The following is a 27356-nucleotide window of genomic DNA, read 5'->3' as shown; positions in this document are numbered from 1 at the left end:
GAATCTCTCTGTACTGTTAACACAAGTTTGATATAAATGAAGGAGTCAGATCTGGCAGATTACAACATTAAGTTATAATTAACTTCAGGTTAGTTTTTTTGAAGTCTAGCAATATGTATGTATTTTATTGATAGTTTATTTGCAGATGCTCAGTAGTTGTAATAAGACTCTCCTGGAAACTGCTTACTCTGGAAAGGTTTAGGACAGGTTCATAGAGAGTATTGTTTTGCATTTACAGTGCATGAAGTAAAATACTAAAAGGAAATTTCCAGCAGTTTCTAAGCAGTAAAGTTTAGTTTAACATGCGTGAAAAATAATTAGCTGCAGTTGAGCAATCATTTCATTGTATTGTGCTGTGTAAAATCCTATAACAAAAAAGATTTTTTGAGGTAGCTTGGGAAAATTAACAACTTTGTACCTGAACTTGATGCTTCGGGTTTTGATACTTGAAATACCTTATTTTTTGTTTGTTTGTTGTGTTTGTTTGTTTTGTTTTGCTTTCTAGGAAGTACTGAATTTTTTTGCAGGCTTATGAAAAAAATCTGGTTAATCCCTTTTGTTGCTAAAATTCTAATTTTTGAGTTGAACATGAAAGTTGTCCTAAACTCTACTGCCCAAGTAAAAATGTTTTTAATTTGTGAAAAAACATAGAAGGGTGTGGTGGGTTGGTTGTATGGGGTTGGTTTTCTTTGGTTTTAGTTTTGGATTGTTTGTTTGTTTTGTTTGGTTTGTTTATTTTCTGTGAGTTTTGTAGATGCTTGAAGAAGTTCTGTGTTGACTTCAGATAGGGTTTATATAATGATTTGTCCATTAGTAAGATTGCATAAGCTCAGGCTGAAAGACCTGTATGCTGTCTGGATCTGATAACAGCTCACAGCTCAAGAGCATGCCTGCCACTCCAGAGCAAACTGATGTATAAAACCAGTGCCTGTTTGTGTTCTCATTGCCTGCACTAGTTTTTCTCTAGTGTTGGCCTGATTTTCTATCAAATTTCTTCTGCTTTATAACTGTGCACAGGAAGCCACAACTGTGGATGGGATAATCAAACTCATCTGTGCTTCAGATAAAGTGACTAAAAGTGAGGTTTTATTTATCCTTGGTCAGTTTAATCCAATATTTGGACAGTACTGGAGTGAGAATAAAGAGTTGGAAAGGGTGGGATGACTGTGAGGTGCCATTGCTGCTGAGGAAGTTGCTTTGGTGAGCACCTTCATTATGTAACATTGAGTCTAAATTAGTAAGTTTATAGTATTTAACATGAGAGTTCATGAAACCAGCTCAGATGCATGCTTTGGGCTTCCCAGTTAGTGGAAGTAAGTCACTGCTGACAGAGCTGTGGGCACGCTAAGGGTGAGATGGAAGAGATCAAGGAGCAGTGTGATTCAGTTCATTGAGCAGGGTGTTGCAGTAAATACATTCCTTTCGAGCTCGAGGTTCTGAGAAGCAAATGTGAAAGCATTTTGCTTTATGAAAGGTAGAAGTAGTACTTCCCCCTACCTGCCCATACCCCATGTGGATGGTTGTATTCCTTCCTTACTGTAGGCAGCAAAAAGCATGATTACTTATTTTGTTGTTCTGTTTGCATCAGATTGCATATGCAGTTTCTCTGTTGGGTTTTATATTCCCCTCCATCCTCCGCATTGAGACTGTTAGTTAGAGCAATATTGTAGCAGTTTATGCATATATTTAAAATATGTGAATGACCTTATGAGTGTAATTAATTCACAAAAAAAGAACTGATAAATTATACTGTGCAAAATATGTTTTAATTCATAAATATCTCCAAACAGGAATCCTGAGTAGAGGGAAGATAATGTAGTATTTTTACAGCTTACAATATTGTGTAATATTAAACACAATTATAAACTAATAGCGTTCTTTCAAAAGGGCAGACCCACTCATTTGTTCTTCCATGCTTTTCAGTTGAAAATTTTCATTAATTGATTTTTTTCCTGAAATTTGGCACAGTAGCCAGAGGAGCTTAAATATAGTTTTTGACAGCCATATGACTGTTTGAATAGACTGCCTAATTTAGAGAATTATCTGTGTACTTGTCTGTCACTGATGGATATTGCCAAAATGATCAAAGAAAAATAGGACGTTGTCTTTAAATAAGGCTATTTCTGTGTTCCGTAGGCAAAACAGGAGCAATTTGAGCTGAAATTGTTCTACACTTCTTTGTCTCTTTTGTGAATCCTAGATGTATTGAACACAGTTTGTCTGCTGAAAGTAAATGTTGGCTGATTTAAGCTTATAGACATGAATTTTCAGAAAAAATTACTATAAAGAATGTGGATCTTGTATGGAATTATGAAATGCTCAGCTGGGTTTATTTAAAACACAAATGTATATGCTTTAGGGGCTCTGCCATATTTTTTCATTTCCAGATATGCAAGTATGAGTAGAAACTGAAAAGAGTATCTCTTTGTTTCTATTTTCTTGTAGATTTTTTTTTTTTTCTGGCTAAATCAATGTCTAGGTGGCTTCAGTATGTCTCATTCCTAATAGCATAGTTCGATCCCCTTACTGTTCAAAAAGAGGGGTTAGTTATGTTATTTTTCTTGTGTTTGGTGGCGGTTTGTTTGAAATTGCATTGGTTCTCTCATTAGTATAGTTACCTAATGTTCAGTGCTACCTCTGCACTTAGGTACACCACTCATGGGTATATTCTATAGCTCAGGAAATTAGATATAATAGGACAAGTAATGGAAAAGAGTGGATGTCATGAGAGCTGGGGAGCAGAGTGCAGCAACGCTGAGCTGTATGTGTGGGGTAGGCAGTGTGGAGTCCCTTCAGCTCTGCAGTGCTGTGCTCCGGGAGGGCTGGCTGCGTTCAGTGCAGCTTTGGACCCAAGATGTTAAGCTTTTGCATTTAAGTGTGGCTCATGCATCTCCTAGTTTGCTGTGGAATCAGGATGATTGCCCAGTGTGGAATGAGACAGGCTGTCAGTCTGTGAGTGTTGACTCTAGAATTGCTTGGGATGTCTCACCACATTTCTCAGTGTTCCCTCTTCTGCAAAGAAGGTACAGGGAGTTAATGGCAAGGTTTCCCTCTTCAGCGTGATGCCAGGTGAGATCTGTTGAGGTCAGTTCAGGTTCTGTATGGAAGTCATTCTGCGCTTTGGGAGATGAGCTTTCTCTAGAAACAGTGTAACTGCTTTAGAGTTGTGCTTACTTTCTTTGTATCTTTGTTGGAGATGCCCTAATCTGCCCTTAAATAACTGAGTTAGCTGCTACATAGTTTCTTTCTTTTGGATAAAACTTTTCAGGACTGGGATCTTTGGCAGTTAGGTGGTTACTGCGGACCCTTTTTATCAGAAGGATAAAAAATGGGAAAGAATAAGATTTAAGAAACAATAGAAACAACTAGCAGAATTCAGAAGGGGAAATGAGGACAGAGAAGAGGGACAAGGCCTGGGGGCTCTCAGAATCAGACCATTGCACTGAGACAATCCAGTATCATGTTTTCTTTATTAAATGGAAACTGTTTAACACTGTGCAGTCTTAAGACTGGCTTAACGCTTCTTGGACAGATAGGTTTTAGCTTGTGCCACTTTGGCTGTTGTAGGGGATATTCTGAAACTTTATATGAAAAGTTGGCTAGTTCTGACAAATTGATCTTAACATTCACTGCTTTCTCTACTCTACAATCCTAGCTGATTCCCATATAACATAATTTAAGGAAAATATCCAGGGTTCTTTTCTTGTCTTACAAAGTGAAATCTGTGCAGTTTTTTACAGCTCAAAGTACTTTCATAATTTCTACTGTTCACATTTGTAAGAAAGTGATTTGGGAAGGGTTTTTCTAACACACAGGTACTAATGCAAGTAGACCAATAGTAGGCTTGAGATAACATGTACAATCCTGAATTTACCTCAGAGATTGAGTTTATGTTGATGTTTCCCTGACGTCTTTTAATTCTCTGAATTACTTTTGCTTGCAGGGATGGAGGTGATGTCCAGCAGCCCTCTTTAAGACTTCATAGTTCTGTCTCATTTTTTGCTCCCCCAAGATTCCCTGTCCTTCCCTGTGAAACTTCTTATCCTGGTTTCTCAGGTTTAGCATCTTAAATGTATAGTTTTGGGGACAACCTTTGAACTGACATTGGAAGTTGCCAGTAGTATTTGTCTGTAGTCCTAATGTGAAGAACTGCACTGTGAGAATTAACTCTGTCCACTATGAATATGCTCTTCTTGCCCTACCCCCTGCCTTGTTTTTTTTTTTTTTTACTTTTGTTGTTGTTGTTCTGTACTTTCTTCTGAGATTTGGGACAGAATTTGAGACTCCTATCATAGTACATATGTTAACAACACTGTAATTCTACTATGGTGATGTTCAATTGCCCAGAAACATAAAAGCGCAGTTCAGTTGGTTTGAAAAACTGCTGCTGAGAGTTCATTAATATATTAATTTTGAATATTGCTGAAAATTTTTTACAAACATGCATCCAGGACAGTTTTTATTTTTTCCTGAGCTATATTTTTTCTATAACCTATCTATGCATATGTTTCCTTTCCAGTCAGTGCTTTTTCTCATAATATGGACTTACCATTTAAGAGGAAGTTTTTAATTTGTTTGTACTTATTTGACTTAATATATGACGTATATCCCACCGACTATTGCACAATAATGTTATTACCTTATCTAGAAGAACTTTTTCTTGCTATAACTTGACATAAGCAACAGTGGAATTTTTTTTCACTTTCTATGATTTGTTTTTTGGTGCGCTGAACATTAAGTCATTTTCTGTATTGTGCACCAGATAGCAGCTTGAAACTAGTGGAAGAGGAGTGTTCTTATAAGTCACGTTTGTTTTCAGATGAATGACCTGAGTGTAAGTTATGCTGTTTTAAAGGGAAATGTGAATCTTCTTGTGAAGTGTTATTTTTTTAACATTTTAGTACAACAGGTAACAATGATGTTCATTGCTGGAAAATTGAATAGATTGGATTTTTTATTTGATGGAGATACATTTCTCTCACATCTTAAAACCGTGTTTGTGGGGTCTTCCTGGGGCTGTATTTAAGTTGTATGAAAGAAAGATGGAAATTCAGTTGGGTTTTGTCAGTTTGTTTTGTTGTTGTTTTTAATCCAATTATATATGATTTCCATATAGATCTGCTTTTGATGAGTAGGGCTTATCTGGCAAATTAATTTCAGTTAAGAAAGCTTTTTTAAGCCCGAGTCATTTATTATTCTCCAGGAAACTAGAATAAGAAGGGCTGTGGTTGATGCAGTATTAGCACAAGTAAATGTAATCTGTGTTTTTGTTTTATGAGCTCTGTTACTTCAGTATTACCAGCTGAGCTTTCGTTTGTCTTTGGAGTTCACTGGTACTTTTTCCATGTCTTTTGGCTGAATTGTAACTGAAGCAATTTTGACATTCTGTATTGTTTACAAATTGAGATTCTGTTATTTAATGGCACTTACTCTATATCTAATTTATTTCCAGCTAATGGGATGTTTTTCCGTATTTTTGCTTTGCTTAGTTTAACATATAATAAAATGTATTTTCTGTACTTCATGGTGTTTTTATGCTGTTCTCTAATCAATATCATAGTGCACTTTGAGTCACTGGTTGTCTTGATTGTGTTCTAACATGAATGGTCCAGGATTATTTTTTTAAATTATTATTTTATTTTTTTATTTCTTGTAACTGATGGTGTTGTGACAAATAAGATATAGGAGGATTCTACTTGCTGCCTTGTGCATGGAAGCAGTATAACTATGTTTGATGCTTTACTCTAGATTTACCTTCCTGTGCTGGTTCTCCATCCTCCCCCTCTGTGTAGTCAGGTGCATTATGTGGTACTTATTTGTATTTGGTGTCTTTTTTAATCAAAGGATATTTCCCATGATTTGGGCTGACAATTCTACTATTTGTTTGTAGATTAATTTTCCCTCTAAATCTAAAACCTAACAATTTTTCTTACAAAATATGATTATTAAGTCTTGCATGAAGATGTGTGTCAGGCTCTTATAGATTTGTTACCTTTTCTTCAGTGTAAATGAAGGCGTAATCTTGAGAATAAGAAGATTCTGTGTTAGTTCCCCCCTCCCCATCATAAAGTCTGATAGAATTCAAATCTGACCTGTACAGAGCTACTGAAAATAGAGCAACAAGCTTCCAATAACTTGGATAAAGCTGTACTTATGATTGTCAGGGGAGCTGTGGTGTGGGGCAGTGAAGAAAGCACTGGGCCTTTGACTTGAATCTGAAGATGACACCTCTGTTCACGTTGACCTGCCTTGATAATTAGAAGGGCTGTAATTGTTACTGCTCAAATTAGTTATGCTTGTTTGAGAATATATTAACCTTAGACAACTGGACATTTCAGCCTTGCATCCATGATGGCTATTGTGAATGATATTTTGAGCTATTTAGTGAAATATTGTAGGTTGTTACAATGCAGCTTTTGTGAGGAAGCCAGTCTTTGATGTAGTGGTTTAGTTTCAGGATGCTGTCAAAATAGTCTTTGCCAGCATAGTCGCAGCATACGGTCCTTGATTTTGAAAAATACTGAGCAGATTGGCACATTCCAGCAATGTGCTTGGATTATAATGTAAAAATACAACTCCATTGCCAGCAGTCCTGTAACATAAAAGTGAAGCAGTTGGCACTAGGAGGGTGATCAGCAAAAGTGGAATCAGTGGACAGTCTGGGTTTTTATAGAACGCTTGAAAAAAGAGCAAATTCTCTTATTCTGTCTATTTCAGAATTATTTGTCTATATTTCTAGAATTTCTTCAATCTTGAGTCTGGGTAGGAGGACTGTACTTGGGAGTACCTCTTTGCACTCGAGGTCAGTTCTAGAAGCCCATTGTAGGAGTTGGTGTCTTAGTGAAGAGGACCACTCCTGCAAGGAGGAAAAAGTTAGTCTGCCGTGAACATAGATCTCCAGAAGATAATTTACAAGGCTGACTGTAAGGATTCAAGTGTTTATCTTTACAGTGGGAATCTTGATTTGTTCCTCTTTCACCCCTTTAAATCCACCAGTTACCTTTTTAGAGAGGCATTAGAAGTGGTTAAAGCAAGTGTGAAGGGTCCCACTGATCTGCAATTAAAATCACTGTTTTCCAGTGTCTCTCACGTAAATGCATTTTCTTTTTTTTCTCTGTTGGTTTGGGATGGTATCATAAGTGTCTGATTGAGAGGAATTAAAGTAATTAGAATCTGAAAGGTGTTAAAGGAATATCTCTGTCCTACCTAACTTCACTCTCACTTCTTCTGTAAGCAGTGGCATCATATTTGGTAATAATAACATGATGTTGTCTCTTGTAGGATAATCATGGGTCAAACCGGAAAGAAGTCTGAGAAGGGACCAATTTGTTGGAGAAAACGCGTAAAATCAGAATATATGAGACTGAGGCAGCTTAAGAGGTTCCGACGTGCGGATGAAGTAAAGGTGCTTTGTCTTTTGGTTCTATCGCTTATGAAATTATACAAATATTGATTTCCCTCTGAAGTATGAGGTGTCTTGCAATTAACATCTGCTATAACAATTTCACTGAATACTTCATTAACCTACTGAAAACTTGTCTTAACTCTATGGTCTTATAAACAGGTGTGATACATTTATATGAGAATGTTAAGTATCAAAAGATACTGTGGAGAGCAAGTATGGCAACTTCTTTAGCTGCATACCCTTTAGAATTTAGTTCCGTGCTAAACCTTTTGAGTATCTAAATGTGCAAATGTGGTTTGAATTGAGGAAAGGGATAATGAACTGTATTGAATCTCTCTGACATTTAAACAAAATCTGTATGGTTGAGTTTTGAGCACCTTTTTTTTTTTTTTTAACCTGTCTGGTTTTGTTTATTTTTTTAGTAAATGTTATAATGCCTTAGGATGCTAGCAAATGAATTTAGAGTCTTTGATTTATCTGTAACGTTGTGATTAATTTTTAGAGTATGTTTAATTCTAATCGTCAGAAGATACTGGAAAGAACTGAAATCTTAAATCAAGAATGGAAACAACGTAGGATACAGCCTGTTCACATCATGACTTCTGTGAGCTCATTGCGCGGGACCAGGGAGGTTGGTTAACATGTGTTGTGGTAATTCCACTTACAAGGTTGTTAGCATGTTTTCGTTTTATTACTGGAAAATTGGTTGCTCTTTTCCTTCCCTCCCCTCCCCTCCCCAGCATGATATGGCTTGGTAGCTTAATATGTTTTGTATGAGTCTCTTAAAGAATTTATTTATGATTTACTTTGATCATGTGACTTCTGGAAAACAATAAATATGTAGCAGGCTACCTAGCTTTAAATGAAACACAAAAGTGAAGCTTCTTTATTTCTGGTAATACTTGGATCATATCTCAGCATCCTTTAATCAAACCGTTTTGTCTCTGTGGTATTGGGAGTTTACTCTTGCATCTGTTGGAGTTTTCCCCAAGTTGTACAAATGTGTGGTTACTTTGGTTCTTACTGAGTTAAAGCACATGAAATCTGTGAACACACCCACTTGACAAAGCCTTCTTTATATTAATTAAAGTCATTTAGCCACAAAGATCCTAAAAGGAATTAGTTAGGTTGATGAACCCTTGTGTTACACAAGCAGACTGGAAGCTAAATTTGTGAAAAACATTTCCATAATTGTGGTGCAACTTGAGCACCTAAACTGGTGTTCACAGAATCACCCAATGGGTAAGGTTAGAAGGGACTGCCTCTCTATTCAAGCAGAGTCATCCTACAGCATGTTACTCAGGATTGTGTCCTGTGTCGTGTTGGTAGCTTGAACAGTGGTTTAAGCCCATTCCAACTTTCTGTATTCAGCCCAGGTTAATTTATTTTCTTTCTCGGTTGCTCTTTAGGCATTTCTTCAAACTAAAACAGTTTGAAGACGTTTTATCTGTAATCTGAAAAGCTAGGATGAGAATGAAAAGACCTTAGTGTGAATAGGTTAAAAAAAACACTTTATGTACGGATTTTCCTTTTCCTGAAATTTTAGTGGAGAATTGAGGGACAGAGGTGTATCACAGAGGTGCATTTATGTGCATGTGTGTTCAAATGCAAGCTGACCAGGAACTTTGAGTGTTCTCTTTTAAATGTTCTTGAGTATGAAATTACAAGTACTGCTCTCTCCCTATTAAATGGCACTGTGGAATCAGAACTTCTGATAATAATTGGCACAGGTACACATCCAATTTTCACCTTTTTTTTTTGTTCGTAAAAGATCATTCCTCACAATTCCTCTTTCTTTTTATTTCCTTTTTTTAAGCTTGGTGTTCACTATTCCTTATGTCAATTTCCTGCCTGTATTGACAGAGCACACTACTTACTGCATTCAAATCCAGTCTCTGTCTCACGAGTCAGAACTCTAATGCTTGATTTAAGATTACTATGACTTATAGTGAGAGAAGTGAGACAAAGAAATGGTGGAGACTTTAAAAGATTACTTTAAAATCTCCTCTTCTTAATATGCTGAATTTCTTCAGAGTTGCATAAGACACTGGCTAGAAATTTAGTGACTTGATGGAAAGGTTCTGTGAGTGCCTTCAAACAGTGATAATAACATGTCCTGTGCTGGCCTACTAAACATCAAGCTGGGTTCCACACCAAAACAACAGAGCAACATAATGGAGACTTAGTACCAAACATTTTGAGTCATTTTGACATAGCCTATTTTTCAGCCTGAGACTTCTAGTTCCAAAGATAAAAGTAATTAGTTTTTTTACTTTTGTATTTTTCTTTAAAAATACATGAAAAATATGCTAGATGGCTGCTAGCTAGAGAATTAAACATTAACCTGAAATGGAAATAAAGCAGTAGCATAGCAGAGATAGCGTCTTAAATATTCATATACGGAGCAGAAATCTAATTTCATTTGCTGCAAATTAGAAAGAAAAGAAATAAATCTGGCTTGTGTCATTCTACTGGGGTACTGTCTCTGTATGCTGTTTGTTACATTACTTTGTGTATTTCTTTAGAAATGTGAAGCTCTGTTCATCTTTCCCTTCTGGAAAGGAGAAAGATCTTTTGTCTCCACTTTTTTCCTTTCAGGTAGCTATGATAGCTGTTCTAAGCTTTGTTTTACCTATCTCCAAATCCTCTTTGTTGTACTTCTCCTAGCTTTGTATGTTTCTGTCTGCTTTTGATTCTAACTTGTTTTTCAGAGTTCTTCATACTACTGCCCAAGTATTTGAGAGAAGTTGACCTGTGTCAGCTAACTATTGACTAGATGAAAAATAACTTAATTTTGTCTATATTTCTATGGATTGTTTATCCTTTGGAGGCTACGTAAATCTTTGAATCTCTAGAACAATAGTCCTGTAGCTGAAAAACTCATTGGCTTAATACACAGAGTTGTGTATTAAGAATTAATTTTCCTTTTTCCTTTGTAAGCAGTGAGCATAATTAAAGGCTTGAGGATAGGATGAAGGTAAACTGACAATAATGGGAAAACAAGGCAGGAGTTAAAAAGACATGGAGGTTTTATTTATGTAAGGTGCCTTGCTGGCATTAAAGTAAAATTTTATTTATTTTCATAACATAAATAATACATGATATCTGCAGTGTATTGATCTGAACCCAGGGGAATTCAGTTGGCTCTCAGATGGCTTGAGTAAATGCACTAACAGCAGTGTAGCAGCAACAGGTATTAAATCTGTTTTGAGATAACAAACTTAATTTGTATCGTAGGTTGAATAGTCTGAATAAAATACTATCACAGCCACTTAATAGTAAGTGGAAAAAACCCATCATGATCTATTAGCAAAGGTATCGACATAGAAATAATTCTTGAAGTTTTTTCCCACTGAAATTATTTGTAGTATTATGCCCTAAAAAAATGATGTGTTTTTCGAAGGTCGATGTTTTGAGAAACTCTTTGAATTTTGTACATTGAGAACTACTCTGTGTTTTATTTTTGTTTGGTTTTTTTTTTCTGATGTTACTATATAAGTGTAACTTCAACCTCTTATTTCAGTGCTCTGTCACCAGTGACATAGATTTTCCAAAACAAGTCATCCCTTTGAAGACTCTCAATGCTGTTGCTTCTGTGCCTATAATGTATTCTTGGTCTCCCCTTCAACAGAATTTTATGGTAAGTTTAAACAAGTGCTGGGAGGAGAAATGTATGGAGAAAAGGGAAGTGTTCATTTTAGAAGTAAACCAGCAAAAATCCATTGCCAACTATCCTCTCTGTCTTCAGTATTGGTAATAAGGCAGTAATAATCAGAAATAAGCCCTCCTCCCCAATAAGCCCTTCCTCAATAAAATAAAGTTAACTTTGATTTCAAACTAAATCTCTATCCTCAGTGAACCTAAGTGTCTCTAAAATCTTGATGTAAAGTTTATTTAATTCAGGTGACCTATTGTCTTGTGTGACCTTTACCAAATGTTGATTTATTTGAAAGTATATAATTAGCTTAATGAGAAATGTTGTCTGAGGAGTATGAATACTTTTAAGTAAGACAATCAATCAACATACCTGTAGCAGAATAATAATTCTTATGGCATAAAGGGAACTTAATCCTCAAATAGTCTCCCCACGTAATGGTCATTCTAATTTAGCACCCAAGTATGGCTTTTTTTTCTGATTAGCTTCACTGTATGCAGAAGCCATAACTCTAGATTTCTAAAGTAGGTATTTGAGTTATTTGAAAAGCTTAGTGTATTTCAAATCTTTGTCACATCATTTTGTGTATGACCACCTTTGTTGACTGGTTATTATGATAATAATAGTAACATGGTGATTTAAATAACCATTTTTATCAGTATATGTACAGAGTTCTTCCACACATTTTTCTACTTGCTTTCAATTCATCAGTGTTCGATATTTTGGGCTCCAGAATCTTGATCAGCACGAAAGTTTACATTTATTTTCTTAATAATAGAAGGTTCTTTTGTAGATGCAACTGAGTATCAGGGTCCATAAATTCTACTGATAAAATATGGGAGTATTAATGCATTTAGTCTATATGCAGACAAAAAAAGACAGTGGAGTTCAGATTAAATTGTCAGGCATGTTTCTGCTTGCTGTTTAGACAACTTGAATTTGGAGTCTTTTTGTGGCATATTTTCTTATCTCTGGCAAACAATGAAGGGGTGGTTTCCATTGTGGTTTCCAACATTACTGTAGAAGAGATCCACAGGAGGGCAAATGAACTTGTCAGATGTAAGTTTCCCAAAGCTAGGTAACTTAGTGGGTTTCCATAGTAGAAACTTTGTGGAAACACTGCTAACCTTGAGACTAGGAGCTAGTGTTAGTATTTTGAGCCAGTCACCATGAGTGCAAAAAATTATTGAACTTCAGTGATGGTTCTGTTTCATTTCTTTAATTAATGGTAAATGTACTAAAGCAGTGAAGCCAGTTAGTTGTGATAGCTAGACTCTTGTACATTGTGGAAAATAGCAATGCAGAAATGGTCACTTGAAAATGCAATTTAAAATAGTTTGATTATAACTGTTGTTCCTAGGTAGAGGATGAAACTGTTTTACATAACATTCCATATATGGGAGATGAAGTGCTTGACCAGGATGGTACCTTTATTGAAGAACTCATCAAGAACTATGATGGGAAAGTGCATGGAGACAGAGGTGAGCCCAAACACTCAGGTATACTAATCACTTCTTCCTACATAAATAATTGTTGTAGTATTGCTTGTTAAGGCTTGATGCTTGATTGTTACAGTAGTGTCTCTAGAATCTCTACATTGTGTAAATATTGGGTATAACTGGATTCCTTATTTAAATATATTGCTTTGCATTTTCGTAAGGCTAAGGGTTTTAAAGTAGTAGTATGGAGAAATTAAGCACATTATCTTTTCCCTATACCATACAGTGACTCTTGGCATTCAGTTTTGTGCCCAGAGCTTTGGAATAAAATATTGTAATGTCTCTGTGTGTCCTGCCTAGCAGAAAGTGGCAGGAGAAGTATGCAAAACTCTGATAATGACAACAATTGCAAATGCAATTCAATAGAATAACCTCTTGTAGCTTTGTGGGGTTTTGTATATATTTATTCTCAGATGTAGTTTACCTCTTCTCCCTTGTCGGAGCTGGACTACATGCAATGTAATCTGTCTCTTGGTTTGCTAAAGTCTCAGTGAAGTGGCGACCTTTCACTTGCTCTGTGTGCTCACTCAGAACTGGTTTATACAAGTTTTGTAGACTGAGTATACAAGTCTGTATACTGAGCTTTACAGCTGTAAAGGTTTCTCTTGACTACTTCCCTTTACAGAAACATTACCCACCCACTCTATCCTTTCACTAAAACAGGGAATAATAGTTTCTTAAAATTGATTATATTCCTGTTAATGCTGAAGTGATTGAAGAAGAGAACTACGTTTTTTGAGTTCATTATGTGCTTCTCATGAAGCTTAAGCCTGTGATTCAATAATAAATGCTACTTGGTCTTACATTAGACTTGTTAATGTCCTCAGGATAGCTAGTGCCTTCATATTTCATAAGGAACATAAAATGTTTCGTGGTGTTTGGCCTTTGGATATTTTTACAGATTTACTGATTGCTGATATCCCTGTCAGAGAACTGGTTATGTCAAAATGATGACATTAGTAGTAAATGTCTTCTATGATTTAATTTATTATTAAATGAGTCTATCTTTAAAATTAGTCCTGTTTGAGCATCTTGAGACCTAAGTTCATGATGGCAATTGTCATTATGGGATCTTCAAACCTGTATATGGAAAGTAGAAAGACTTTTTTTAGTTTCCCAATTACTCGTATTCTTGACTGACTGTAATTAAATGCTGTGGGAATCTGTAGTCCAGAGGCATTCCTGTGTAGGAGTCAGAATTCTGAACTAGCTTTATAATTGCATGTTTGGGAGATTAATTTGTACTAACCTGTGTGTGTATATTAAGAGTTCTGTTTAAAACATCCAAATGGTGTTTTCAGTGTCTACATAGTAATAAAACTATTAGTTTCTGTCAAGTTATTTTGACATCCAACACCAGTCCAACTTAAAAAGGACGGCGATAAGCACAGAAGTTCCTGTACAGTTCATGGATATTTTTTGAAAAATAGCAGTTTCTGTTAACACTGATTTTTCCTCTGTGCAGAAATGCCTTATTGTTAAATCTCTTCTGCCCTCTGAATGTCACAACAGAAAATAAACTAATAAGTAGATATATGCAGCATTGTATCCTTCAGTTTTCTCTTGAATTTTTTGTATATAACTGCATTCTTTTTTTATCACCCTGCTAGTGGTGTCTGTAGGGAAGTGGATGCTAAGGGACTACCAACCAAAAATCTCTCATGAGATTCCCCAGCTGACTGAGAATTACTTTATAGACTGTTAACATGCATTTCCAGACTGGCTTAACTTATCGTGTTGGAACTGGGATTCTGGCATAAAATCTCCTAAATAGTCTAGCTGGTAATATTTTTTTTATCTTCCAAGGAGGAGAGATTTATATATGTGTACTAGTATGAAGCATAGGAAGTAGGGAAAAGGAAAATGTCCACAAGTTTCCTTCTTGCATTCCCAATTGTCAGTCTAAGAAATGAATAATGAGTATTTTTAACTCATCTCTTGTTCATACACTGAAACTAAGAGGGGGAAAATACAAAATTGTTTTTTATAAACAACAGCATTTACCATAATTTAATTGAAGTGTAGGGAGGATTAAAAATACTTCATATACACCTTGTGCTTTTGTACTCACTCACAATTTTGCTGAATTTCAGAATGTGGATTTATCAACGATGAAATATTTGTTGAGCTGGTCAATGCCCTTGGTCAGTATAGTGACGATGAAGATGATGATGATGGAGATGACAATCCTGAGGAAAGAGATGACAAGCAAAAAGATCGGGAAGGTAACAGGATGGGTATGTCTGTCTGCAGGGGTTAAAAATCAAACCCAAAGCTTTTTATTTAACCACCAAATAAACTTGTTCAAACTCTTCTTTATACAATACAGTTTTCAGGTCTAAAGTAGCAGGATTTTCATAATTTCCTTTGTGATTTATTTCAAGAGTTGTACAGAGAATACTGCAAAGGGCACTTATGCCACTTTTTCTTTATCTGCATACTGAGGCAGTCAGATGCAACAAAAATTAGTCAGATATCTGTCTAATAAATGCTTTGATGCTCTTCAAAAAATGAAATATTATTCTAAAGTAGGCAGAGTTCTGAATTGCCGTCTCCATCTGCTGGTGAAATAATTGTTTCTCCATTTTTACTAATAGAGTTTTCTCGGCAGGAAAGATCACTTAACCCAGTTTAAGTTGTCTGTCATTTTTTCACACATTAGAATTCTGGTGAAGTCCCCCTTTGTCTGAACACCTTCTTGAGGTAGCAAAGAAACAGAAATATAATTTTCTTGTTTTCCAAATGTTTTGCTTCCTTGACAGAGAAAGAAAGCCACCCACCTCGGAGATTTCCTTCTGACAAGATATTTGAAGCCATTTCCTCCATGTTTCCGGACAAGGGTACAGCAGAAGAACTGAAAGAGAAGTAAGAAAGCATTTCTTAGGGCATATTGCTGTGTTGCTCTATGAAACAAAGATTCCTCAACTTCATTAAATATTTGTTGATTAGGAATGGTCCCCCTTGCAGCTAGTTCTGTGGCAGTTGTGTAACTACTGCAAGTGATACTTGGAGGGAATTGGCTGTTCCCACAGAGTCAAACAATAGTGTTTATTAGCCTTCGTTTTAAACTGGTAGAAAGGGTATGCTTGTGTGTCTTTAATAATCTATGTAATTTTTTGAGGTATTAAAGCAAAAGCTTCTGTTTGAAAAGAGAAATAAATCTCCTTTTCAGAGTTAGTGAGTAATATGTATGAAGAGATGATGGTCTGGAAAACAGACGTATTCTTTCCTAGTCAATTTTATATTTGTATTAATGAGTTTGAAATTAAAAACTTGTTGTATCACTAAAAGATTGACTTTTCAGCTGGCTCATATTTCTTAGTTTTTCTTTTTTTAATCTGTCATTGAAAATGCAAAGTGATACCGGAATAATAAATAACTTCCATTACTTTCTTTTAAAGATACAAAGAACTCACTGAGCAGCAGCTTCCCGGAGCTCTTCCTCCTGAATGCACACCGAACATAGATGGACCAAATGCTAAATCCGTTCAGAGGGAGCAAAGCCTGCACTCTTTTCACACACTCTTCTGTAGACGCTGTTTTAAATATGATTGCTTCTTACATCGTAAGTATGATTATAGTGTGCTTGTATATATCTTGCTTTTGCAAGTCAGGATACAGTGCAGTAGGAAGGAAAGAGAAGAAAAAATAAAAACATCAGTATCTCTGAAGTTTATGAAAACAGCCTGTCCATGTTGACGTTATTTTGCAGTGAAAACTATACCTCAAAAAACCAAATGCACCTCTGTGGGGTAGTTTGTTATCCTTTTTGCATTTAGGACTTTGTATAGAATTCCTGACTTGGACCAACCTGTAACATCACTTCTCTTTATATAGTCTGTAAGAAAACTGCATTATTTTCTACTATCAGTTCTGTGTTACACTTTCTCAGTTTATGCATGGAGAATGGAATGTATTTTTCCATAAAAATTCTTGGTTATTCATCAAACTTGTTTCATTTTCCAGTAGGGAGAGTAAACGCTTATGAACAGTTTTATCTTTTATTCTCTGAAGTTAATAACTTACTTATTTGAAGAATTATTTCAGAGAGTTGAGTTAAAAAATTTTGATATCCTTTCCACTGAATTGCTTTCATGTTGCCCCATTCTTTTGGGGGAAGGATTTAACAAGAGCTTAGCAATGATGTTAGTTTTCACTTGCAAAGTGTGAAGAGTAAGAGAGATTCTGAAGTGCTACCTGAGGCAGTTCTTGCTCAGAGAACAGAGTCAAATGTGAAGGGGAAACGAACAGTCAATTATGAACTGGTTTTGACTTGTAGTGGAACACTGTGATGCCCTCAAATTAATTTTCTCTTTTGACTTAACTGTTCATTTGCATGTTCCACTGTGAGTGCGCATGCATGTTCATTTGGAAATCTTTGTGCTTTGTCAGCAGCTCCTCATCCAGCAGACATGCAATCTGCCTGTGTTTGTACTTCACACTGAAGGCTTTGCACAATGCTGCTGCTTTTTAGTATCCCTTAGTTGCCTTTCAGTCTGAGGAGGAATTGGAGTTGTTCTCAGGTGGTGGGGAGGAGGGAAGCTTTTCACATTCCTTGTTCCAACAGTATTTGTGCCTTTTGGAGCTAGGTCTGTTAGTTTCACTTTCTGCTTATATTCTGTTGACAGCCCTTGCTTGAAAATAGGAGGAAAAAGATAAAAGGAAGCTCTTACTTCTGAATAATGTTAAAGAACAGTAAGTTTCTGGAGGTATAGCTGCTGCCTTGTCCAGCCAGATTGAACATGATGTGTTCTGTGAAGCTGTAGATTTTGTAGTAGCTTAGTTGCCTGGATGACTCATTCCAAGAAGTGCTGTGTGCAGCCTTAGTCTGCAGGCCAGGGAAGTGAAGCTGCATGCTGCCTCTTGGCAATCCATTTGTGTGGCAGGGGTTATATGAGTTCTTGACACTCTCAATAGTTTAGCAGAGAGACTAAGTGCCATTTTAAAAGGATTTTGACTTTTTAAGTCAACGAAAAAGCATTATCTGGACATAGTGAGAACAAACTCTTCCCAGGGGCACCTTTGAAGACCTTAGGTATTTCTGCAGCAGTGGTCTTAGGTCATTTTTCTCACTGATTTTATAAACTTGTAGGATTTTTCCAATGAACATGTGGGTTCCTCTAAAATATGCATATATTTCATTAGTCTGTGGATTTGCCTTTCACAGTCATTTTTGCAGATTGACAAAAGTAGAACTGAAAGGTTCCACTGACCATATGTTGGTACCTGCTACTTTGGGGAGCCTCGTATTGCCAGTTCACCGTTCTGAGGCACGAACTCTGAGAGACTTCTGTTCTCTCAGTGCTGTGAAGGATGGGTTCATAGTGTTGTACATTTTGACATGTTTTTGAGTGCCCATTTCAGCCAATGGGAAAGTCCAGAGTCTTTGGTTGAAACACTGACTGGCTGAAGGACCTCAGTTCTCACACTAGCAGCATCCTTTAAGCCGAAAGTGCTGTGCCTCCTTTCTCTATGTTCATAACCTTGAGGTGTAAGACAAAGTGTTTATGCTGAAAGATTGCCTAAGTTCTTGTTGCTGATGAGTTTTGATACGTCCCTTATTTAAGTCAGTGTTCTTTCCAACCTGGTGCATGTCCAACGCTTCATTTAAACTGTGCCTCGTACTTAAAAATGCCCAAACTTTAAATCATCCCCTCAGAATTTCAGGGCCATAGCAGCAAGAGGGATGAATAGCACTTTCACTGTGAAGGCGTTCAAGAGGTACCTTTGTGTCATGATGGAGTGTGAAATTACTGCTTATGATAATGCTCCTCATGACAGCCTATGCAGCACATGCATTGTCACTGATAATGATGTATCTGTTACTTGATCATTGCAAAGAGATCTCTTGAAGCTTGATTTACACATTCACTATGTAGCCTCTGCACTGCACACTGAATGTAGTAAACTGATGCTTCAGTCACCATTCCCTGAAAACATACCCAAATTCCACCTCAACAATGACTGCTCACTGCTTTGGATGCATTGCTTCCTTTTGCTTTTGTCCATAGCAATACCAAGGAAAGAGGATTGTTTTCTGTCTGTGTCTGTCTGTCTGCGTGTCTGTCTAGAGCTAGGAATTTATCTCTTAAAAAGTGAAAGAGTCACTTGTATGACCTCTTTGCTTCCTGTGAAATTTTAAGACTGTTGGTCAAAACTCACCAGGCTCATTGCTGGGAATAAGTAACTCATCAAAAAAAAAAAAAAAAAAAAGACCACTCTTGTTATTGGAAGGCTGCACTAAGCAATTTTCAGTGTCTCTGCAACAATTTAACTTTTAAAAAAAGTTGATAACCTTTCTACAGTTGCCTCTGTTCTACTTCTTGCACTTCCCAAGTGCTGCAGGATGATGTCCTGGCTTCTGCAGATGACATTTTTGATGAATTACTTTGGCAATGTGGTGGGCCACAGTGATCAGATTTGTACTCTGAAAGGTACAAATCTCTGGAGAAGGCAGAGAGAATAAAAAAAAAAAAATAGAGGAATTCTGTTGGATCTGGTTTTGCTTCTTGTAATTCCCCCTCTTAGATTCCATTTTTGCTAAGATCAGCCTTACTTTATGGAGTTTCCAGTCTTTGTTCTAGAACATTTGAGTTAAATATAGGAAAAGTTATCATTAGATTTTTAACATGTCAAGTCCCCTTGACGACCTGGCAATCCCTTTATGTGCAGGTGATGACATTACTGAAAAAACTTGTGTACCGACTTCATTTGCTGACAGCAAGGAATTATGCCTAAATGTCTGGACTAACAAAGAATTTAGAAGAAGGAAAAGTATCAGGTAGGGGGAATTTCCCAAATAGCTTGACTGTGAAGCAAATGTACATTTCAGGCTAAACCGTTGCCTGTGTACTTTCACAATATGAAAAATATGAGAGTTGAGCCCATTGGGGATGAGACAGATAATAAATCTCAAAGAGAAAAAATATGCTCAGTGAAGCAGTTTTAGAATTATTTTCTTGAGGAAATTATTAAAGAAATACGGACTTTAGTTATTTAGGAAACCCTACGAAGTCTTCTGTGATTTTTTTGAAAAACATTATTACTGATATTTGAAAAATTAATAATACAGCTATACAAATAGTTTTATACTTACCCTGGGTCCTTTCTTTGTAACAAGCCTTCCCCCCAAAAAAATCTCTCACAACAGTGGTGGTAGATTTTGACTACAGGTATCTTAACCATTCTATGTTGGGTGTTTTTTAAATAATTTAATACAAGATATAATTCTAATATTAAGTATCAGAGCCTACTTTTGAAGTCTCTCTGGTTTAAAAATATCAAAGGTTGATTTATTTCACTACCTTGCAAACTAACTAGGTTTTCATTGTCCAAAGGAAAACAATTTTTGAAAAAATTTTCATTCTAGGACCTCGCACAATGAACTTGTGAGAGAAGTGTTTGCATCTGCAAGCGACACGTAAAAAGAATAGTTTTGATTTCTGCACACTGCAGCACTCTGATATGGATCATGGCTTGCAAATGTTTTACTGCTCTTTTGCATTGATGTAAAATTATTTTTCTTGTGCTATGAAGAGAAAGTAAAACATTATGCAGAAAAAAAAACCTGAATGAGATTATATACTGTGCAAATTTAAAGATGCAGTGTTACAAAATGTGGAGGTTTCCCCTCTGTTTTGGGGGGGGACACTCCCATCATTTCGTTGTTCCTTAAAAGCTGGAAAAAGGTGGAATAACTTGGCATTAAATTGCTAGTTCTTTGTTATTTAGCATATTTTACCTAGAGAATGCATGAACACTTCAAGGTTACTTGAAACATATGAGAAGTGACATACTACATAAAAGCTTTTAACTGAAACCTGGGGAAAGAAAGTGCTAATAGCAACAATATGCATAAATTACATTCCTATGCTTGCTTGTAAGTAATTTTTATGAGCTACATGCCCATATGTAGAAAATTAAAGCTTTTTTGTGTTTCCTGATTTATAAAATGTAATGTATTTTTTTAATAAAGGGATGCAATATTTAATTAGTGATACTATTGTTTATAATATTGTTGATAATATTGTTTATACCATTTTAAGAAAGCCTTGGAGAATATGTTGCTTCTCTGGGGTTCCATGTGCTGTTGTCATTAATACAGGCACAACAGTATAGAATGTATGATTTGATTTTCAACCTGCCCTCCTTTATGGGAGGGGGGCATGAAGGGTTGATTCCAAGACAGAGTGGTTTCATCAGAGAAACTTTCTTAAGAAGTGCTCACCAGCACTGGTCACCCTCCTCACTGATGCTTGCAGAGCTACACTGTGAACCAGACCGCTGAAATGAAATTTGCTTTTAAAAACTTTGTCTATGAAGACATATTTGGGCTCTGCCCACATTCTTTAAAAGGGAAGGAGCTGCATTTAAAAAGCTCAGTCTTGAAAGCATAGCTGATATATAGAGAGAAGCCTTGTGCGTGATCTAGAAACAGGATAAGTAGGAAAGCCTATGGTGATGGTTAAAGAAGGAGAGGGATGTCTGTCGTGTTGGTATGGAACTGCAGTTTTAGGTTAATATGGGTAAGAGGGGAGGGATTTCATCTTTCAGTTTGAACGTTAGCATTTATAATTCACTGAATGTTTAAAAACTTCACTGTAAGTTACAGTTGCCTAACTGCAGCTGTGGTAAAACTGCAGCATAAGTACTTTTACGGAGCCTGGAAATTCCACATTTTCAGATGAGCATCTTTTCTAGGCCTTCAAGGAACATTAACAAACAGACGGCTAGCACTGAGTAGTCTCTTTTTTTTTCTTTTCTTTTCTTTTGAACTTTAGTGCATTCCCCATTTTTGTTATTTGCAGTTCTGTATGCCACTGTTAACACCTTTAGAGGGACAAAGTCTTTACTGATATGTATCTATTTGTGTATATATGTGTGTACATATATATAAAAAAACAGAATAATGTTTTCTTGCACCCAGATGAATTTTTTTTAAAAAGAATATTGCAGAAAACTAAGGATAGTATTTAAAAAAGCTCCTAAGGTAATTTGGGAGCATAAGTATATGAGTTTTGATGAGAGTCTAGTGGCAGGTTTTCCAGGCTTCAGTTAAGTAAGTGTTACGGAGAAGTTCCCAAGACTTCCAGCAAAACTATGTAAGTCAGTCTCTCTGAAAGCACCCTGCTGGCAGGGATTGCACGGGAAGACAACAGGCTCTGGCAAAGAGAATGGGTAGGAAATTCTACTATCCTGTTATAAAGATGCTCATGTTGCATGTGTAACATACCCAGTTCTGCTCTTTTCCGAGTTACTGCTCTGCAGCTTATACAGAGCTGTATAGAGTCCATCAGATAAGGAGCAGACACTTCTCTGCAAGTTGCAGACTTAACTGTGGTTGTTCTGATCCATAGTGACTGTGCAATGCTAACTTATTTTTACCCTGCAGCTGGGATACAGGAACTGAACTCTTATATCCCATCAGCTTAGTTGGAGTGCTGATAAACTAATAGAGCAAAAATGCTTACATGTCTCCTCCTTGATGAAAATATAAAGTTGGATCCATTACCTTTCCAAAGAGGGCTTGGGATTTTTTGACAAGATAGGAATTGAACAACTGAATCTAACAGATTGAAAGAATGATCATGCATTAATAGAAGCCCTGAATAATTCTTGTTTAACATGACAACAAATTAAAGTCTGTTCTTTTGTTAGGAAGGGAGATAGAGCAAATCTTCCTTGATATATGAAATAAATGTGATGATTGTCTTTGCTGATGTAAATGGGCATAATGGCTTTAAACTGAAGGGGAATAGATTTATATTTGATATAAGGAAGACGTTCTTGACTGTGAGGGTGGTGAGATACTGGAACAGATTGCCTGGAGAAGCTGTGGATGCCCCATCCCTGGAAATGTTCAAGGCCAGGTTGGATGGGGTTTTGAGCAAACTGGTCCATTAGTGGAAGGTGTCCCTGTCCAAACTAGTGGGTTTGGAACTAGATGATCTTTAAAGTCCTTTCCAAACCATTCCATGATATGTGAAACTTAACCTATGTGTCGTCTCTGTGTATTTAAGTGGTAAGTCAGATGTCACTACATGGGGTTTATTTTGTGGGTTTTTTCCCGTTTGTTAATATTTTTTTTCCGGTTTAAGTAAAGTCTCGGTAAACCTTGTGTTTTGAATACTGTTTAAGGTTAGATATTTAATAAATTTTTGTATGAAAACTTAAAAATGTGATGTTTTGATTCAACAGCATTCCATGCAACTCCTAATACTTATAAACGAAAGAATACAGAAACAGCATTAGATAATAAGCCTTGTGGACCGCACTGTTACCAACATTTGGTAAGATAATTTTATATGTTACAATTCACTGAGTGCTAGTGCTAGCTGCAGTATAGCAGGATACACTTTATATAAGGACACACTGGATCTAGGATAGTGCATATACTTGTGGGCCACTTGCAGTCAAGTAGGTTATCTTCAGTTGATGTGAAAGAAAAGATTTAACTTCCAATCATCTTAAGTAGGAATACATTTTAGATCTGTTAGATGTGGCCTGAGATACTGTAGGGAAGAAATACTATTACCTCCTAATGATGGTGTTGCTGCTATGTGTCCAATCTAGTCAAGGAACTGCAGAATAAGATCTCTTGTAGATTATATCACAACTAAACATTATAGGGGTTTTTTAGTTTGCCGAAGGCAGATTCCATAGAAATTAATAAGGTGAGATGTAATGTAATTTCAAATCTCTCTCATAATTCTCCTAAATTTTTTAGTATGAAAAACTATGCGATTTTCCGATCTAAAAACTTGCTACACATTGTCATACCGCTTTCCACTAGAAAACAAATTACCAACCCTTGCATTTTAAAAAATGCAGAACACATTGTTGAAGTGCCATGTGCAAGAAGAGTTCCTGTGTTTTGACAGGTATTCTCTGTAGGAAATTCTCATTTTTTATGTCATCTGGGAAAATAGAAACTTATACTGAGTTATTTTTCACTTGGCAGCCAAAATGAAAGGGGAACTAGAATACTGATATGAGTACTTTGTAAATGTAGATTTTTTTCATGGTAGTATTTTATGTTTATGGTTAGAGTACATTTAACTGGAATTTCTGTGTACATGATTATTTTGTAGAATAATGCAGAATTATGCAGTATACAAGCAGAATGTGCCTTTTCCCAAGCCCTGATCATGGGAGAAACCACTTTTTAATTATTTTACTAAAAATTGTGATGTTTTGTGTTTAGGAAGGAGCAAAGGAGTTTGCAGCTGCCTTGACTGCTGAGCGTATAAAGACACCACCAAAGCGCCCGGGTGGCCGCCGGAGGGGGAGACTTCCAAACAACACCAGCAGACCCAGCACGCCAACAATAAATGTCTTGGAATCAAAAGACACGGACAGTGACCGAGAAGCTGGAACGGAAACTGGAGGAGAAAACAATGATAAAGAAGAAGAAGAAAAGAAAGATGAAACATCCAGTTCCTCTGGTGAGGCTGCTCTATGGTTCTTTTTTTCAGTTTAGCTGCAGTGCTTGAGAAGACAAAATAGAACCAAACCAAACAAAAAAAGCCTACCAACGACAAAACCCACCAAAACAAGTTGGGCCACAGGAAATGCGTATTTAGAATGTATGGGACTGAATGAAAAGACAGACTAATAATATGAGTTTAATCAAACAAAATCCTGAAAGGAAATGCCCAGATTGTCTCAATTTATGTATAGATCATGTAATTGAATAGCTACTCCTAGCTTCTGCAAGAAGTGTGTGGAAAGTGCTGGGTTTTTGTGGCTCTTAGGAGACAACAACAACAACAACTTGGGATATTTTTAGCTTCAGTTAATAATTTGACATTTTTAAGGGCTGTGTAAAATTTTTGAAATTACCTTACTCTCAATTATTTGTTACAGAAGCAAATTCTAGGTGTCAAACACCGATAAAGATGAAGCCAAATATTGAGCCTCCGGAGAATGTGGAATGGAGTGGTGCAGAAGCCTCAATGTTTAGAGTTCTTATTGGCACCTACTATGACAACTTCTGTGCAATTGCCAGACTGATTGGGACCAAAACGTGCAGACAGGTAAGAAAGGAAGCTACTTGCCAGGGGTGATAGCTTTTTACTTTTAAAACTGAAGTATAGAAATACCAGTATTGATTACTAAAAGAGAAAATTACTTAATTTTCTTGGTTTTCCCAAGAATGCTGTGATCCAGAATTCATACCACAAATACATAAAAGTTAGTTTTAAAACTGTTTTTAAATTAAATTTACAGGAGGTTTAAATTAGCCTATCAGTTCTTAAATGACAAAAATAATCAGCTTTAAATGCATTGAAAAGAGACTATGACTGGATATAATCTGTAAGTTTTTGGTTGAAGGAAATCATACTAACTTAGAAAATGAGCAACTTTCTACTAGTGAGAGATTTATCGTGGATGTATTATGGTATCTCTTGTTAGGTGTATGAGTTTAGAGTAAAGGAATCTAGTATTATTGCACCAGTCCCTGCTGAAGATGTTGATACTCCTCCCAGAAAGAAGAAAAGGAAACACAGGTAAATCTGTTACTAAATAACCTTAGCATAACAATAAATTGGAAGTACAGGGGATCAGAACAGAAAGTATTTTGGAGGAAAAGTCATGCGACATTTCTTTTGCTTCCAAAACCAAAATTTGCAGCAGTAAAACAAAATGGTGTTTTGGTTTCAGACAAAAGTCTTACCACCTTGGCAAATATAATCTTCCAGTTTTCTTTCCCTCTCCCTTCTTTTTAAGCTCTTTAACAGCCAGAGTCTTGTTAGCAGATTCTTGTAGGTGTATTGCTGCAAGTAATCAAAACTCAGATTAGAAATACCCTACACAGCTTGTTGCAACATTCAAGATAGCGTGGTATAATTTTGTTTGCAGCGATAAACATTACATTTAGAAGCATTACAATGGGATTCAGTAATGATTATATATTTAATTTTGTAAATTAAAGCTATATTTTTTATGGCAAAGTGTATTCCATTAAGATTCAGATGGCTAGTAAGCAAAAATTTTGTAGCAAACTAGTAGGATTGCCTTTTTTTTCTTTAGGAGACACTATTCCTTTGTAGCATCCTAGTTTCATTAGCAACTAGCAAGAACCAGGCTAACAAGCCATTATCTGGAGTGGAGCTGCAATGAAGAACAAAATCAAGCATTTTGCTGGAGCCACGAAGACCATCTGAAACCATTTCTGTTGAAATTTTAAACTTGATGGCTACTGTCTGTCAGTAAAATGCATTTTTCTTTAAGAATACTGAGGTTCGGAATATGCAAATCTGCATGGAATTTTTTTTGTTTATTACCAGGGATAAGAACATAGGAGATAAAAAGCTGACTGAAAATTAGCAAGAGCATTTCTTTCAGCAAGCAATAAGTGCACTTTTTTTCCATATACTTTCCTACGTCTCCCTTTAACGTTCCCTCTATTCCCTGAAGTTTGTTATTCCATTTCTTCTCCCATCAGTTTTTCTTGCTTCTGTCTTAGCTTGTGTAAGCATATTTATTATTTCCAGGCTTAGTGAAATTCCTGATACTGGCTCAGAGATACTGTTGACGTGGAATGGAAGAATGTTTCTGCTTTGTAGCGTACAGGCTGGCGATGTGAGCTAGGAAGAGATTCAGTGAGCATCTGGAAGAGATTCTGCTCTCAGCAGAAGCTATTGATTTTAATGCTCTTGGCACAGTTTTCAAGTGTTTGGGCATTTGGTGGGCTTGGCAGTTTAAATTTAGGTTATTAACCATGGTGCAAAGCTTGGAATATGCAGCTGGGAATTAGCTTGCTTTCAGATTCATGCAAGTTGCTATAAAAATGGTGCCACTACATCTATTTAAAAAGAGCAACCGAAAGGCTCAAATGCATTTTGAAGCTGAAATGGATTTTATGGTTACCAGGATGACATTGTTTTGGAGGAGTTTCGAGACATTTTTTAGTTTAGTTTTTTTTCCCCAAGTAAATAAAAGCACACACCATTGCATGAGGTTTCTTGATGTTATTTTGTTTTTATTAGGTGGCAATATAAAAACTTTGATGGTAGCAATTTAGTTTTGAAATGCCATTTAATTCTTCTAACTCTCCTTGAAGGAGATAAATTTTTTTTATTTCCCAGAATATATGGCAATCAAGCCGTCTCCATTCTCCTATGTGCAGTAGTCTTTCAAAAAAGGAAAACAGTTTACCCCATCTACATACTGCTGTAATCTGAGCACTCTAAAGATGTCGCACAACCAGCAACTGGGACAAACATCTGGAAGTCTTTCTCTGTTTTTCACCTTCCTTTTAGTTGAGTTTACTCGCTCTTAGGGTAAATGCAGTCCTAGAGCTGGGAAAGCCCTTCTTTTCCTTTTGCGCTTTTCCGTTGAAAGGGTCTTACTGATCTGCAGGTTTTTCCATGTGTATGTGTGGCAGACAGCCTTTGAGCAAAAGCAATATTGACCAAAGAGAACAGCAGCAGCAGAAGGCTGCTTTTAATGGCCTCTTGTAACTGATTTGATAGCAGATTTTCTTACAAGACTCGCCTATTTGCTCATGTCATCGTGGTGCCCATATAGGCATGCTGAGCAACTAGCTGGCAAGACCACACCCCTCTGGGATAGTGAAATATATTGTCTCCTTCTTGTCCATGTCATTTTTGTTAGATGGCCATACTTAGGCTGATTAATGAGAGAAGGCGGCTTTTAATATAGTTGCTTTTTGGAGAACCGGTAAGTGTCAGAGCCTCTCCTATGTATCAGAGATTAACCTGGCAGTTTAGGAAGACTTTGCCTTCCTGAGGAGTAAGTACTTTGCTTAGAAGCCAATAAAAAACCTGAACCA

At 36.4% G+C, this 27356-nt stretch overlaps 1 protein-coding gene across 4 annotated transcripts in view; it reads left to right on the top strand.

The window, feature by feature from the left end:
* Nucleotides 1–27356, top strand: part of EZH2 (enhancer of zeste 2 polycomb repressive complex 2 subunit) — a 51208-nt gene that overhangs the window by 14658 nt on the left and 9194 nt on the right. For 2 of the 4 annotated variants that reach the window (XM_050318135.1, XM_050318107.1), the window contains 11 exons: nucleotides 7282–7405; nucleotides 7908–8036; nucleotides 10929–11045; nucleotides 12421–12541; nucleotides 14653–14796; nucleotides 15322–15424; nucleotides 15961–16124; nucleotides 22757–22848; nucleotides 23763–24003; nucleotides 24425–24594; nucleotides 24974–25068. In XM_050318135.1, the coding sequence (XP_050174092.1) occupies nucleotides 7289–7405; nucleotides 7908–8036; nucleotides 10929–11045; nucleotides 12421–12541; nucleotides 14653–14796; nucleotides 15322–15424; nucleotides 15961–16124; nucleotides 22757–22848; nucleotides 23763–24003; nucleotides 24425–24594; nucleotides 24974–25068 (1493 nt within the window). In that variant the 5' untranslated portion in view covers nucleotides 7282–7288. The remainder of the gene's footprint in view (nucleotides 1–7281; nucleotides 7406–7907; nucleotides 8037–10928; nucleotides 11046–12420; nucleotides 12542–14652; nucleotides 14797–15321; nucleotides 15425–15960; nucleotides 16125–22756; nucleotides 22849–23762; nucleotides 24004–24424; nucleotides 24595–24973; nucleotides 25069–27356) is intronic. The other 2 variants (XM_050318125.1, XM_050318116.1) reach the window with 2 other exon arrangements.

Source organism: Myiozetetes cayanensis, unplaced genomic scaffold (genome assembly GCF_022539395.1).
Source record: "Myiozetetes cayanensis isolate MyiCay16 unplaced genomic scaffold, myiCay2020 scf1, whole genome shotgun sequence".
In the NCBI taxonomy this organism is placed as follows: Eukaryota; Metazoa; Chordata; class Aves; order Passeriformes; family Tyrannidae; genus Myiozetetes; species Myiozetetes cayanensis.
Note: the sequence above shows the minus strand (reverse complement) of the source record. Positions and strands in the feature narration are given on the sequence as shown.